Source organism: Mus pahari, chromosome 9 (genome assembly GCF_900095145.1).
Source record: "Mus pahari chromosome 9, PAHARI_EIJ_v1.1, whole genome shotgun sequence".
Classification (NCBI taxonomy): domain Eukaryota; kingdom Metazoa; phylum Chordata; class Mammalia; order Rodentia; family Muridae; genus Mus; species Mus pahari.
This window is the reverse complement of record NC_034598.1, coordinates 90,072,768-90,089,660: the sequence shown is the minus strand read 5'-3', so window position 1 is coordinate 90,089,660 and position 16,893 is coordinate 90,072,768. Positions and strand designations below refer to the sequence as shown.

Sequence of the window (16,893 nt, the reverse complement as noted above, 5' to 3'; positions counted from 1 at the left end):
AAAGGGTGTTACGATGTTGTCTCCATGGATGGGGAGGGGCCTCCCTCTGGGAGAGAGCACTGCCTTCATGCTCACTTGGAAGCTAACCTCAGAGCAAGCAGAAGGCTCAAGAACAGCTTCTAGAAAACAGACGCTATCCCACCAATGGACACCTTTAATCCCAGCACTTGGTTGGCAGAGACGTGCAGAGCTCTGAGTTCAAGGCCAGACTGGTCTACACAACCAGTTAACAGCCTGGACTGTTCACAGAGAAACCCTGTCTCAAAAGATAGACAACAAAGATGCCAAGGAAAGAACCATTATGCCTAACCTAGGACCCTGTGCCTGACTGTGCTGTTTCTGAGGGACACAGTAGTCTGTGCTAATGTCATTGTTTTATGAAAAGTCTATAGGTGTGATTCCTCAAATCACACCTCTGTCAGTGTGAGAAACCTCTCTCAAGTGGCAAATGAGCGTGCTCAGCATTGTTTGTTTATTTCCCTCCCTATAAGACCCGATGTCCTTTGCTTGAGAGTAGTGTATATCTGTAAGAACTATCTTTATTTCGTTGTTTTTATAACTTAGCAAGTACCTAGTGCCATGTGCCTGAACAAATAACAACACAGCATCTCCATCTCCATGCATCTCTTCTCAGAAACCTCATTCAGTTCTCTTTTGTTCTTAAGTTTGGGAAATACAGGGGACCCCTTTAGCAGTTTTGTGATGGCATCTAGCTAGAGACTTTCTCTTCTGTGGGCATGTTTAAAAGGGAGAGTTAAGAGCAGTATCTGAACGGGGCACTTGAGCCTAGTCCACCCTGATAACATGGGAACTTTATATGTTAATCTGAGGTCAGGCCAGCTCTAGGTCCCCAAGTGATTCTAGTGTGTAGTCAAAACGAGGAATAAGTGACCAATCTATATAGCTTTCAGGTTGCCCCAAGGTTCCTGAAGCACCATAGAGAATACCTGGAATCAAGTGGGTAGGAACAAAGAGAAGGGCCTCTGGGTCCCCGTATCTTCTGCTTGCCCTGGTCTACCTTTTCCCTGAGTGACTCCACCATGTTCTGCCTTGCACATGGCTTACTGATTGGAAAAGGAGGTTTCTTGGTTTGTTCATTTGCCTTTTTAGCGAAGAGGGGTTGCTAGGGATTTAACTCATGGCCCCACAACCTCCTAGATTTTCAGCAAGCGCTTTACCGCTGGGCTGGAACCCAGCCCCCTTTAAACCTTGGCAAGTTACTCAGGATGGCTTTGAATGAATTTATACTACAATCTTTCAGACCCAAGCAGGAATCTCAGGTATGCACTATTAAGTCCAGCAGAACAAATTTTTTGACTACAGTTCTAGTCTTAAGCCCTGTCTAAGAGCAGCTACACAGACTTTAAATCTAGTTTGCAAAGACAGCAAAGGCAGACCCTTCCACAAGAATCTGTATGGTGATTTGAAGGATATAGAAAAAGAACAGGGGATCTGGTAGTGACGAGTGGTGGTTACCCATGCGTTAACCTCACTGTGACAAAGTCTCAACTGGGAGTGGACACTGGCCACCATGCGTTAACCTCACTGTGACAAAGTCTCAACTGGGAGTGGACACTGGCCACCCGAGGAGCTGTCTTTGCTATCACATGATAGTTTTTCTTCAGTTTACCCCAAGCTCCCCAAACCACAGTTTGTTCTTGACCATCTCACTGGTTTCCTTATCCTGGCCAGGCCCTGAAAGCCCTTAGAAGAAACATTGTTACCGCTGTGCTTTCTGCAGAGGTACTATGATTTTGATCATTAAAGCAATCTGTACTTGGCTGGTACGAGATAATCTTCTCCTCAAGAATAATGTTTTAAGGTGTTGATATTTAGCAAATATTGAAAGCTGTGTTTCATTTTCCTTCCTCAGTGCAAAAGAAAAGGTAGAAATATGGCCCTTTATTTCAGAGTATAATTCCTCTGCTGTTAGGACGCCATACAGAGCTTATAAGAAATCCCTGATTCTCGAGCATTGTTCTAGATCTGTTTCCAGAAAGCAAAGGCGCCATATTTGTCTCTAGTTGGGCCAGCTTTCACTTTTGTCCTCAGTCAGGTCATATCTAGTTAACATCACCTTTCTGCTTTATTGCTGACTGTTGGAGACGCCTTACCTCTGGTCTCACTAATAGACTAATTCCCCGAGATGATACATCGGCGTGCTCTCATTTCAGATTGCAACCTCTCGTTAGCATGTCTCAAGTTTTTCCCCCCTCTTTTTTGGACATGTTTGTTTTATGCTGTATCATGAATGGATTTTCTCATTTCACTTCTGAAAGTACCTGTCACCTTACAGTTAGTGAATAAGATGTGCATCCAAAGAGATTTATTCAACGGCACCAATCAAATTTTATATTTTTTAAAGTAACCATGACTTAAAAAAAATAGTTGGCAAGTAGTCAGTTTTAATTTTGTAAAAAGCCCATTTCCAAAGCAAAATAATAATAATAATAATAATAATAATAATAATAATAAACATTCCTATAGCAATTCTATACAATAAAATTACTATTGAAATTATTGCCAATTTTTGGCTATTATACTCTTTCTTAATTAAATTAAAATTTGGACCAGAAGATATAGAAAGAGCATAATTCTAAAACATACAGCATAACTTTTTTTTCTTTTTGTAGCATTAATCTTATCACTGGTCATTTAGAGGAACCAATGCCAAACCCTATAGATGAAATGACAGAAGAACAAAAAGAATATGAAGCCATGAAACTTGTCAACATGCTTGATAAACTTTCCAGGTATTGTATTCCCATCCATTTTTTGCTTGGTTTCTAAGAATGTTCTATTTCTTTGTCTCTCTCACTGAGAGTTACCATAGAACAGCAACTCTGGAAATCCATGTCTGTCGGAACAGGGAGACAGAGGCAGTAGCAGTTAGGTGCCGCCATGGCTTTTCTCCATGTGCCGCTCGCTTCTGGGTGTGCGTTACTGCAGCCTGCCAACACTCAGTGTCGAGGCAGGGCCGAGCTAGAGGTGGCTGTGACATTAACCAACTAACATCCCTGTCTTCAAGAGGATGCTGCGAGATAGGCTCAGGGATTTTGCCGCTGCTTGTATTTTTGTTTCAGTCTGTTTTGGAATTTGTTTGAAACCATGGTGCGCTTTTTCTCCTTTCCCTTTTAATGTGCAAGTTTGCAGTATTGCTTTTTGAGTTGCTGCTGAAACCAAGAATTCTAAAATGTCATCTATGTAACAGGAAGAAGTAAAAAGAAATAGCTCAAATGAAGGACTTTTTTCTTTAAAGCAGGCACTTTTACTAAATTAGGGATTCCAAAGCCATCTGCCCCTCTCCTCTCGCTTCACATCTCCTTCCTTTCCAAATAATCCGTATTGTAGATAACTAAATCAAGATCTGCTAATCCACACTAGCCTTTTGAGGAGTTACTAGAATATGGTCCCTGCAGGCTTAGATGGGCTGCCTTACTCTCTAGTCATGCATTGAGCCACTGTTGCCTGGGAGTTATAACTGAGTGAGTGGTTCTTTGTGTTGGTGACAGCACAGCCATCATGTAACTGTGGATCTCTTCTGCTCATCTCATTTTCCACACAACACATAATCATCCATCAAGAGGAATAACAATTGGAGTAGAACAGCCCTGGCAGGGCGGGTCTGATGGGGAAGCACGGGATAGATACATTTGTAGCAGGGGGCTTAGCTATGCTGGGAACTGGACAGACTGTGGGTTGACAGCATTGGAGCAGACACGGCTGTTTTGACACACTCTAGTCTTAGGTAGGCTTTCTTCAGTGGCAGTGCTAATGTGTAGAAGCTGGTTAAAAGCAGGTAGCTTTATTATCTATTCTAGAACTTGCTGGCTGCCCTATTCCTGAGTATTTGTCCCTTCCCAGCATTGGAGTTTACAGCTGCGCTTACCCTGTTCAGAAGACATTCTCCTTAACATTGTTTACAACAAGTTCTTTCCCAGGAGGAATTAATAAGCAGTCATAGAGACTGTTACTTGAACAGACTTATATTAAGCAGAATAATGAGCCGTGTGAATATTTAAAGATAAAATCATCTGGTAGCTGGGGAAAGAGCTCGGTGCTAAAGTACAGGCCCTGGGTTCTGAGCATATTCGTGTTTTAGCACTAGATCATTCACATAGTATAAATTTCTTGTTGTGACAATAGGAGTTGCTGAGAGCTATCATGGGTGCTGTATTGGTGACCCATTTTAACCTGCATGAAAATACCCAAGCACAAAACACAGAAAATGAGGAACAAACTGCCCGAGATAATGCGATGTAATCTGGGTACTTAGCTTATTCACTGCACCATCACCAATTTCAGGAGGTACCCTGTTAATTCACATAAGACTAAGAGGCCCTTCTCTTTTTAATCTCAGACAAATCTCCATATCTTATACATATTTTAGAAGCTACCAATAAGTAAGCACTTAAAACACCAATGCTGAAATGCCCAAGTTGCACCTGACTTACCCTGTCTCAAGGAAGATGTGCATTGCCTAAGAAGCACCCAGCTGAAGGTGATACTGATTTCCGCATGCATAAACAGAGCTAGTGTGTCTTGTGTTGGCTTTGATGGTTCCTATTTTGCTGTTAAAAAGTCGAAGTGAAAGTAAACTTGAGGACAGTCCTAAGTCGTGTTGACATTTTGCATGCTATGTGGTGGGTTTTACACTGTCTGCCTGCCTGTGTGTGCTTGCTAACACTGGTCTCACTAATGACAATGACAGCTCTGGGAAGGTCAGCAGTAGGCTTTCCAGAGCAAGTGTGCAAAGAACGAAGCCATTCTTCATTTGTCTTCATGTTCCCTGTGCTATATTAGTCATTAGTCTTAAGCTTCATTTCTCTTTTCACTTTTTCTTATTTTTGATAAAATAAGAAAAAATTAAGATGCCATACAACCAAGTAGACTTTAAGTTCAGTACTGTCCAAGGAGCATTTACTAAGCAGCTCCCACGCGCAGGACAATGAGCTAGGAGGGCAAGGGAGATTTGAAGGTGAGTGAGACAAGACAGTTTCAAGCTTTGGAAAGCTGATACTCTGGTGGGAGAAATGGCTGTATAGTTTATTCCAGAATACAAAGTAGAAATGGTGACAATCAGGGTCTATGCTGAACTGTGTGCCCCAGGGGAAAGGAGCAGTTCATTCTGTCTGAAAGGTTCAGGGAGTCTTCCTAGGAAAAGGAAGTGACTTGTGGACTGCTCATCATGTTGAAGACGTCACTCTAGAGAGAAATGGAAATGACCTTTTATTGTAGGGAGAGAGACTTCATCCTTTTAAGTCTTCAGACTTCATATACTGGATCTTTCTTCTAAGAGCTCAAGCAGTGTATTAAACCTCATTGACCAGTGGGAAATTCAAGGACCACAGAAATGCCTAGAACATGTCCAAGCTGATGGCTGCTGAAAATCCATTTTCTCTTGATGGTTTACAAAGCTATCACTGATGCGCTCTCTCCAGCTCCATGCTAAAATGAGACTAGGAACTTCATTGTCCAGAACTCTAGGCCTTTGCTCTGTCCACTGCGTTACTATGTCTGTCTGTCAGAGTGTTTGCCAGAACACTTCTTAGTCATCCTCTCAGCAGTCTCTCTTGCACTGTCAAGGAAGGGCATGTGAGTAGAGGATGGATTGGAGGTGGCGTGGCCGAGGCATGGACACTAGACACTTCCTTTTTTCATCCGTAGGAGAGCAGATGTGAAGGACCTGCACCAGGATGGTGGTTAGCCACAGTGGCCCGTGCCAAAGCTCTTACCAAAGTGATGACTAAGGTTGGTCATGCCAAGTCCTGTTCCTGAGCCTCTGTAGGGTTTAGATGTGACAAAAGTGTAAAATTACTATTGTGAAGCTTGAGGTCACATTTCCATTTTGCCTTCGTGTAGACATGCCACGTCCTTAAGGGAAGTGCCCTCGGTATCTTTATGTCAGCTGGACTTGGGAAGGTGGTGAGGAGGTTAGCCATCAGAAGACATGTGGGTTGACTAAGTAGCATTCTCAGTGAGTCTTGATTTGCTTAACATAAAGACCATGTCTTTGTTAGATGTTTCTATTCCTCATGTGGAGATGGCAGTGCACCTGGAGGGTCTCAAAGCTAGGAAACCCTGTAACAGCTATCCTATCCTGCAGAGCAGGGTCAGTGCCTTGTATCCTATGCTTCCCAAGTGTGTGAGGATGAAAATGGAAATGGCTCACCCCAGATCGGAAGATTGGGTTTTTTTTTTGTTTGGTTGGTTTGGTTTGGTTTGGTTTTATTTTCTCTATAGAATAACCTGCAGGATTCACAGCTTCAGAGTGTAGTTGTTATTTCCATTTCTTGGCCAAACTTTATCAAAGTAGAGGCTTTAAAGGAATACTATAAAGAAATGTGGGCCATGGCTAACTAACTTGAATAAGTGGTATGAAGTTCTTTAATCTAAAATAAGTATGATATTTAGCAGTCAAGGTTACAGAAGGTATAAGGTTACAGAAAACATCATTTGACATAACATGCCTGCCTCTCCACCTCCTCTCTCCTTCTCAGACTTTGAATGCAAAAATAAACCCCTGCACTCAAGCAGAGGACTAGAATGGTGGCTGCAGGTAGCCAGTCCCGTGTGCCTGGCACAGCTGTCTTACCCAGCGACAGCACACTCACACTGTAACAATGCCATCAGCCATGCTGACCAAGGGCAAGGACTTCTTAATTACAGTTGTTTCTACCCCTCCTGTCCCTTTGTGTCCTTAGTTGAAAGCAGACTACTTCCACTCTAGAGCTGTTTAATGCGGCGCTTGTCCATTTGCTTACCTAGAGCTGTTTAATGGGGCGCTTGTCCGTTTGCTTACCTAGAGCTGTTTAATGAGGCACTTGTCCGTTTGCTTATCCAGCATAAACTGCTTTAAGTTGTATGTCAATAAATAAACAGTGCCTGTTCTGCCAGCACTTATCCACACCCTGGCCACCAACTGTGCCTCCCACCCACCATGCTGATGTGTGGGACCTGGGGTTCTTAGTGCTGGCATCAAATATGGGATAGTACTCTTGAATCAAGAGATTACTTTTTTAAATCAGACAATTATGATCGATTTACATCTAGAAAGTAAGAGACACATGACTTTTTGCAGTGTAAATAAATCCTATTGCTCATCTTACAAAAATAGCAAAACCTGTAATTGCACATGCCTTTGAAGAGTTAGTCTAGGATATACTTTTTGGGTGCATTTCAGAAATATAACCCACCTTTTTAAAGCATTGTAAGACCTACTGTAGGCACCAAAGATCTTAAGGTTCAAAGGTCTTAATCTTAAGACAGAAGCTCCTTTGGGTCTGCACTGTCCTTTGTGTGAACTGCTGAGTGCTTGAAGTGTGGTTAATTCAAATCAGGATGTCCTCTACAGAGAAGCAGAGACTAGAACGCATCTTAGTAATTATGTAGTAGGTTATGAATTTAAAAGACCAATTTACATACTGAATTAAACTGAAGTCAATTTTACCTTAATTTTCCTTTCCTTAGTTGGACATTGACTATCAGTGTGTAGCTTACATGGCGGCTTGCCTCATATTTCTGACGTAGAGCACTGTTCTCCATCATTAAGACTCCATGAAAACTCAGCTGAGGAAGCAGCTTGGTGCTTTGTATACCGGCACACCCATACAGGAACAAGAGGGGATTATTTCTGAGAAGCCTGATTCTATACATCTTTAGGTTATAGGGGACTGTCTCAGTGGCCAGACACCTTAGTAGGATGTCATGTACCCTTCATATTCACTACTGAAAGTCACTGAGTGATTGGCTAAAGCACAAGCTGAAATGGCGTTTGACAACTAGCAAAAGGAGATAAAATACTGACCATCCTCAGTCACCTTTCTCCTCTGATTGGGAGCATGTGTCAGAGTGGGTGTCTGTGCTGCTCACCTCGAAGTGCACACTGCCTCCCTCGGTAATCTTGTTAACCTGGACAGCAGAGTAAAAGAGTTTTCTAAGGATGTTACCAAGAAGTAATAAAGAATGCCATTACTTAGGATAGAACTAGATGTGTTCTTTCTACACTCTCCCTAACCTCATCCTCTAACGTGTCCTTAACTGTGCTATCTAACATGAGACCATAGCAGAATTTTAGAAGCTTTGCATGCTATCTTCTAACAGAAATGAGAATAATCAAAAGCTAACTCAGTGCTTCAAAATGTAAAAAATACTTCCATATGTGTACCCTGTTGATCATTAAGACAATCTTGTCAGCTAAATAGGATAGGGGGTATGTTGTTAAGGAGTGAGCCATCAGAGCTTAAGTGTCTGACTTAAGAACAGGCATTAAAATGACACCCTCTGGAACACACTATTTTGAAAAATTACCAACAACTCTGAGCAGTTTGTCAGTCTGATTATTTTTAAATGAGATGTAAGTTTTAAGTAAGCACAAAGCACCAGAGCCCAACAGTGAGCATGCTTACCTTGGCAGACTACACAGAGTGTGCAGATCCAACCCACACTCCATTTCCTATTCCACACCAAGAATCGGCTCATTGTTAAGTAACTGCTCGATGTGGAGACAGTAGAAGTTCTACCATGTTTTGTTATAGCTGGGTTTTGTCATTGTTTTTCAAAGAATTAATGTGGTAACTTAACAAATTCTTACATGTCATCACACTGCTAAATCTTAACTTTAAAATAGCTTCCCTGGGGGAAGCTTTAGGCCATTCCCAATCCCACTATAAAGTGAAAGGGCATGGTAGTATGAGCCGTACCCATGTCCTTTTATCTTGGGATTGACATATTTACCCAGCTCATTTTACTTTCCCCATGGTGCCCTGTCCTAGACTGCAATGGTGAGGGCTAAGTGGAAGGTCTCAGAATTATTTATTAAGATGCAGTTGGAAGACCTTTCATTTGCTGTGGGAAAGCTACCATTTGCATTATTTCTCCTCAGTAGATGCCCTGGTGAATGATTAACCAGTTTAACCAGTTGTACTAGTAAGCCATAGATGAAGAGTGAAGAAGCAGTGGCCACACCAAAGGCCACCACACTCCCAGCATCCCACATAGTTATGTGACTCCTGCATTAAGAGTGGTTACCAGCAGTGAGGAAGAACCCAGTGCACTTTAGAGGCTTGTGACTCCTCACTGCAGAGCCACGCCCTCTGGGCTATCAGTGGATCTATCCCCATAGGCATTTTATGTTCATTAAAATACTTCATTTATATACTAATGTCTCATCCCACCTTCCAAAGGCGAAAACGAATTAAATATGAAATGGCTAATTTAACATGTCAGGGCTCTTTTTCCAGGCCAACCTCACATTAAGAACAGGAATCCCAGTGCCAAAGTAACGGCTCCCAATTATCCTGTCTCGGGTTTTGTTATACATTGAACAGAAGTCAACAAAACAAAAATGTAGCAGAACATGACTAAATAGCAGCACCCTCATTAAAACAAGAATTAATCAGGGTGATTAAAGGAGGCAGTGCTTCATAGGTTCCCCCTTTTTCCTCTTCTCTAATCATAGAACAAAATATGTCACACAAAAGGATCGGAACTATTATGTAGTACTCAATTAGAGGGAGGTGAATAGGTCTCTAACATGCTGTTTTATCAAAAGAGCAGACTGGTGTTTGCATGATTGTTGTTTCATTACAGACCCTGTCATTAATTCCATGTGTCAATACTGCCCTGTAGTACACAGAGCAGACAAGAAAGAAGAGCCCTTGAAAACAAGGGAATGATTTTTGAGTCGTTATCAAGCTAAGTGGCAAGCGGGAAGCTGAAACTCGTATAGGTAAATTTGAAGGGACTCTTGGGAGATGTGCAAGTGGGAAACAAGGATGTGTTTTTACCAACTGCGTGATTGTGCCCTGCTTTCACAAGTGCACTTGAATCGAATGCTTTGTTTATCCTGCACAACACATGTGCTGTGGGCAAGAGTATTCTCTGGCTTCCAGGTCAAGTCAGGTGTTCCACATACACATCTGACCTATTCCCCATTGTGCAGTTGGGCATGTTACTGTCTGAGCCCTGATACTGACCGTCACTGCTGGGCGAGTCACATAGGAACTTGAAGCCCTAAAACAGTGTGACCATCTCTACAGTTCCAAGGAGCTATCACAGAGTATCACACCAACAGGAAGATGTTAAAATATATCTGGGAAAAAATATTATACAGAACAGAAAATTTTAAGTATGTTTAAATTCTGTAAGTTCCCACCCCTAGATTTAAGAATCTTTTGCTTTTTCTTTTTATTATTATTAATTATTATTATTACTATTGTTATTATTATTTTGGTTTCCATTGGCAGTCCCAAGGGTTAGCCTGGGGCAAAATAGGGTTTCTTTTCTTGGACGTGCTTTATCTGTGTCCTCTTGCCTGGCCACACCCTTATAGACTATGATTCCTTATCGTTTAGTAAGATCAAATTTCTAAATGATGTTTCGTTCCAGTTGAACATTCTTGGAGGCTTATCTCTCCCCTGGCCAGATGCCTGATCAGATGAGAAGCCCGCCATGATACTGTCACAGTGCCTAGAATGGGCTCTTTATCCAGTAGACATCACTGTACTTTTTGGTGATAACGGGGGCAGTCTTAACTGTGTTAAGGCCTGTATATAGCATTGAAGGTAAGTATGAAGCAGTTGTTGCTATGTGAATATCTTAATCCTGATACACATTTCAAACAAGATGTTTATTGGATACCCGACCATCAGTTTTTAGAGAGAACCGTCATAAATTTAGGGCCAATGGTAACTCTTCATAAAAAGGCTCAGCGAAGGGCGTGACGCCATCTGGATCCTGTGTGTGGTACTTGCCATTGCTTTAGTAATCATTTAATCACCTGCTGGCAGATTGCAGAAAAGGCTTGTGGTCGTGCTATATGACAGGCAGGTGCTGCACTGACCGTTAGGGTTAGAGTGTCTTGAGTAGGATAGTGATTTTGAGTGTCTTAAAACCCCAGTAGCTTTTTAAGTGATTCAAAATTATTAGTAGCCTGATACTTATTCTTAACATTAGTATAGAGTATTGGGGATCATCTTGTCCACCCCCCCCCCACACACACACATACATATTGTAGCTCAGAGGCAAATGGCTTGCCCAAGGACTTGTAACAGACTAGTAGAAGATTCGAAGCTAGAATCTAGAACTCCTAATGTCTCAGGCACAAGAAGCTGAGCCTGTACAAAGGGTGGTTGACTTCTGCTGGGCCATCAGCATCATCTGATGACGGTGACGCATCATGAAAGCTGTACAGCCTAGGGAATGCTTTTTGACACACAGTCCTCTGCCATTCTCCATTTAGGCCGCAGCCATGTACTCTGCCCTTTTGGCAAACATTTACCAAGCACCCACTGTGTGCTCTGTCCTAGATGGAAATCCCAGCCTGAGAAGACATGGCTCTCTGCCCTCAGTACATCCTTGGGAAGGGTTCCTCTGGATTTCCTTCTTCTGTAACATGACCTCCTGTGGATTAATAATCCTTTCTTGAGTCTATAGCAGGCTTTCCTGAAGATTAGTAATCCTTTCCTGAATCTATACATCTTGATGATGAAAGCCAATCTGCTCTCAGGTTTAGCCAGTCTAGTAAATGGCTTAGCTGTGAGGAGCCTCCAGATATATGACTTCTGTAAGAAGGCCAGCTAAATGCAGTTCACATGCTTAACTGAGGCTCTGCTCTCTCAGGCACCGTGCTATAACACAGAGGACACTAAGACTGACTAAAGCACAGAACAGACTTTCCCTAGCATGTCAGAGCAGTGTTGTTTGTAGATATCAAAGCTTTTAGTAGTGCTTATTTTTAATGAACACTCTTAAATATGGACAGTGGCTCTTGAAATAGGAGACAGCGATCCCCTGGACTCGGTGCAGCTCGTCAGCCTTAGCGCCCACCCGCCCGGGATCTAGCCCTCCATGCCTCGCAGCACTTTTGAGCTTTCTTTTTCCTTTTCCTCAGCTGAGCCAACCTGCTTGCCAGTCCTGCACATAACTAACTCTTGCTTTTGTGCCTCTGCCTGACTAATTCTGCCTCTTGGATGCCTCTCCCACTATAACACTGTGTCTTTTCACTGCCATTAATTACAGTGTGTCCCCGAGTCTACCTCCTGCAAGGAGCCTGTAGTAATGTCTTTCCTCCTGTGTCCCACCTGCTTGTGCATCGCCATACAATGGTGACGGAGCATTGTTGTGGTGTTGATAAATAGGTTCTGACTCTCTGTCCATAGCTTACTGACATGAACACAAACAGCTGACAGTGAAATGACAGATAACTTGAGTGTGCACTAAGCTGTCAGCAGTGAGTCTCCAGTAGTGAATCCGCCAGAGTCCTGGATAGAGAAGAAGAGAGAATTAGTCAGAGAGTATGAGAAGCAACCCAGGGTTGGTAGGTAAAGCAGTCACAAACTATCATATGATCCATTCCTGCTCCCCCACAGGACAAGACAGCTCCTTGAACAAATGGCGTATACAGATGGGCTGTAAGGCTCAGGAAGGCAGGGCACTGCTTGTCGATCATCTTAAGCTTGTTGATCTGCTGTTCTGTAATTCTTTCAGTATTGTTGTGTGTGTGTGTGTGTGTGTGTGTGTGTGTGTGTGTGTGTGTTCCAAACTGTTGACTGAAGCTTCTTGAGGACAGGGACCATTACCTTCCCTCCCCCACCACCATTCAATCGGGAAGGGAAAGCTTTCTGTAAACGCATAAAGAACAAGAATATATCCCAGCTGCTCTACCACTTAATGAGATCCTGATCCAGTGTTATAGAAAATAAAATCAAAATTGAGAGTTTTCAAGGTCTTCCAGTTAATGCGCTATATAGTTCTAGCATTAGAACCCAGGTCTGGCTTCCAGACCTCTCTGTGCCTTTCATTCCCCCACAGTAAACACTTGAGTCCTCTACAGTTACAGGGCCCTTAGGTCTATACTGTTGCAGTTGTTGCTGCCACTGCTGGGTTAGGACTTCTTACGTCATCACTGGGAAGTAGGCAGAGCTAGTATTATCATGACCCCCATTTCACAGATGTGGAAAGTAAGACTCGGAGACATGCCCAAGGTTACACGGCTGGTAAGTGGAGGAATCTGGACTTCAGACTTCCTAACTTACAGTTTTTTTGCTCTTCACACAACATCACATTGCTGTCTGAATTTATTTGCATGAATGCATGACTCTGGCCAAGTTTCACTGATGCCCTTCCTACAGAAATATCAGTAGGCACAAGCATTGCATGGAGCCGTGTGGGAAAGGAAATAATCCATGCCTTCTGAGGAGCTTCCATTTTAATGGAAGGGTGATACAGGGTGTGTACCAAAATGCTTGGGAATAGTTCATATGTGAGAATTTAAAGACGGGTGACCTTTGTTCTATAAATTAACTCTTATAATTTGATCATGAAGCTGTGTGAGTCATTGTTCCCAATTATAGAGTTGGACTAAAGGGTAGTAATAAAGGTAACAAACTTGATTTGGAGTACTCTTCCTGGGATGGCAAGATGGTAGCTGGGTAGCTCACACTGGTCACTAGCCCCAGTGTTGACTGTTCCTGTTACTGTGGAGGTCAAATTGTGGTAGTGCTGGCAGGTATGCCGTGACTTTGCTAGGCCCCGCCTCTCTGGTACTTCTCCTCACCATCCAGCCCTCCCAAACCTCATAGCCTACAGTTACCAACAACTTTAAACCAGGCCATTGGGTGGGTTACGTTCTGTGTTTCAGTTTGGTTGGCTTGGGTTTGGGCTTGGGTTTGGGTTTTTGGCCTTTTGAGCCAGGCTCTTGTTTTTACAGATGTGCACCACCCCTTGTCACCTTTAGCCCTAGAATCTTCTTATCCTTCCGTGTGCCGTTTCCAGCACATGTCCCCATGCTTTGCATCAGTTATCATATTCAGTATCACAAAGTTCCGCATCACAGGCAGAACGAGAAAATACGAACTCTTAAATTGAGCCTGGGCTAGAGAATTGCTGATGGCTCTCCACTGGCATTTCAATATGCTTGCCACAAAGGCAGCTGATATTCTTTGTGTCCTGGAAAATAGTGCAGTTTCCTGTGTCTGGCTCTGTAGGTAGTGCTGTGTCCTTAGTACCTGTGTCTGGCTCTGTAGGTAGTGCTGTGTCCTTAGTACCTGTGTCTGGCTCTGTNTACCTGTGTCTGGCTCTGTAGGTAGTGCTGTGTCCTTAGTACCTGTGTCTGGCTCTGTAGGTAGTGCTGTGTCCTTAGTACCTGTGTCTGGCTCTATAGGTAGTGCTGTGTCCTTAGTACCCGTGTCTGGCTCTGTAGGTAGTGCTGTGTCCTTAGTACCTGTGTCTGGCTCTGTAGGTAGTGCTGTGTCCTTAGTACCCACCCTGGAGCCACAGGGATGCTCTTCTCCTCACCTTCTCCAGCCCCTTCCACACCTGCCTTTCCCCTGCCTCAGCAATAGTCCATCTTTCTCTCCTCCTCCATACACCATTACAGTGACCTCCTAATGCCTTACCTGCCTGCCACCGCTCCAGCGACGCTAGCACACCACTCGCAGAGGGTGTGAACCAATAGACATTGTACAGGGTAGATGCTAAGCTCCTTACTTTCAAGTTACCCTTTACCTCTTGCCCCTCACTTCTTCCCTAAACGCTGGTCCCTTGTCCAGCCTCACAAGAACAGAGCAGAAAAGGTGAGCTGGCACAGTCACACAAGATGATGGGACCTGGCTCAGACTCCTTTGCTTGGCACAGGCTCTCTTGTCTGTGGTGCCTTCTCTGCCTCCCCCAAGGAGTGTGACCCTGCTTCTTCTCAGGAGCCACTTTTGGGGTTCCATTTGTAATTCTTTAGGACCTTTCAGCCATTCATCCGGGGCAGCACCTGCCCTGTCCTTCCCCTTCTGCCCAGCAGGTGGCAGCTCCTTTCAGGTAGGTGCTGAGCAGTGGGCTCAGCTGCCTTCCCTGCACTCAGAGCAGTCAGCTGACACAGGATTTACTGCAGACAGCCCTGGGCTGGGATGTGGGAGACCTGTCCCAGGCCCAGCTCCACCTCTGAGTGGCCTTGGGTAAGTCACTCTGCCTCCTTTTAAAGAGGGGAGTTGGACTAAATGATCTCTGAGGTGTCCTCCAACTTAAAGCTGTATGACTCTGCTCCTGTTGCCTACATACAACATGCAGGAGCCTCAGTTTAGCTAGCCAGGCAGCCATCCGCGTTTCCCAGACAGACGCTGGCCTCAGAAGTTACCCTCTGATGCTAGCCAGGGCTCCTTGCTTAGGCTCCTGTTGTTTTAACCCAGCACTGAGCTAAACTCGCCTCCCCAACACAGTGGTATGGCTGCCCTTTCCCAGGAGGGAAGCCTTCTTTGTGCTGCCCGAAAAGACAGTAGCAAGAAGCAGAGGGGAGTAAGTACCATGTTCCCCTCACCCCACAGCCACCAACATTACAGCTGCTGCATCATGTTCTCGGGCAGTGATGCCCATTTCCATGAGAAATGAGTGTTAAGCGGCTCCTGAGCCTTTGACAGTCCTCATGTGCACTGCAAGCCTATTGGGAGTGGAAGGATTGGTGCTAGCAACTCAATAGGTACAATCGTCACAATCTCCACGTAATAAGTAAGGCCTATGAAAAGATTCAATAAGTCTTTCCTGGTGCTTTTTGATTGGCTTAATCAATAATTAATCATCTTAGATGAGGCTGTAACTTGTGGAGTGGATACAATTGGATTAGGTGAAGAGAGACAGTTGGGGTGCTTTGAAGAGATTAAAATGGCTGTCAATCCCATAATTAAACTGCCACAAACAAAAGCAATGGTGTTTTAAATGAAGAGAAAGAGAGAGAGGGGGGAGGAGGACTTGGGGAAACCCGACTGGTTTGAGTGAACCAACAAGTGTTTGTGAGTCAGAGACGATGGCAGCGACCCAAGCCTGACCACTGACTCCGCTAAATGAAACGTGCCTTTAGTTCTGAGAGGAGCAGGTGAAACGCTGGAGTGTCAGCTTCTCTAAGACAAAACAGATCCACGAGAGGAAAATAAAGTTAATTATTCAAACCCAAAGAGACCTGCTCCTTGTCCTGAGCGCATTTGGGCCTTGACTTCTCCTCCTTTAATTGGCTTAGGTTTGGCTTGTGTGAATGAAGCCTTTCATGTCCCTCTTTCTCCATGCCCCTTTCATCTTTCTGGTACAAATACACAGAGAGCTCAAGAGAAAATACTTTGGTTTTTAAAGACTTCTCTTTTTAAAAGGCTATGGATTTGGGCGGGGGAGGGTGTGTGTGTGATGTTGGTGAATACTTTTTTTCTCTTTCTTTTATCTCTTTTTCTAGAGAGGAGTTGCTTAAACCAATGGGACTAAAACCTGACGGGACAATAACGCCTTTGGAGGAAGCACTCAGCCAGTATTCTGTCATCGAAGAGACCAGCTCAGACACAGACTGAAAGCATCGTCACCTGCTCCACTCTCAATATGGCTTTTATCAGCATCTTTTCTCTGTAGCTCCAGGGGAATCTTTTTCTCTAAAACGTTTATGCCCTCGCTTTGGCTAGAAACACATTAACTGGTTTACTCATTGGGAATCCAGCATATTTAAGAGGTAATCCTGTGTTTTCTGCAACATTGAGGCATTCATACAGAGCTGCAGTTAGGCAGAGTTGCGGGGCTAGAAGCAGAAGCAGCCATCCCATTGCGCCAGGACAGAGTATGGGACTTCACTCGGCAAGCAGCCCTGGTCAAATCTGGCAGTCTTGTTGCCAGTATTCCTAGCCGAAGATTCAGCGTGTCCTTCCACCCACCCGTGTAAACTGCCCCTTCTGAGTCTCTCCAGCGACCTGGGGCCCATGAGAGCCCGAGGAGCTGATAAATAAGGGCTGAGGCAAGTGACTCCTTAGATCAGCACTGACTGAACAGAAGCCAGGCAGCTGCTCCGTAAGCCCAGCCCTACCCTTCATTTCAGTTTTATACAAATGTGGAAACACACACACACACACACACACACACACACACACACACACA

The 16,893-nt window shown here is 44.0% G+C and overlaps 1 protein-coding gene across 8 annotated transcripts in view; it reads left to right on the top strand.

Annotated features, from left to right (window-relative positions):
• Ric8b (RIC8 guanine nucleotide exchange factor B) overlaps positions 1-16,887 on the top strand; it is a 100,444-nt gene extending 83,557 nt beyond the window's left edge. For 3 of the 8 annotated variants that reach the window (XM_029542183.1, XM_021204860.2, XM_029542185.1), the window contains 2 exons: positions 2,634-2,753; positions 16,208-16,887. In XM_029542183.1, coding sequence (XP_029398043.1) covers positions 2,634-2,753; positions 16,208-16,319 — 232 coding nt within the window. In that variant the 3' untranslated portion in view covers positions 16,320-16,887. Of the gene's footprint in view, positions 1-2,633; positions 2,754-5,667; positions 5,752-9,591; positions 10,150-16,207 lie in introns of those variants that run through there. The other 5 variants (XM_029542182.1, XM_021204862.2, XM_029542181.1 and 2 more) reach the window with 5 other exon arrangements.
• Positions 16,888-16,893: the final 6 nt, after the last annotated feature.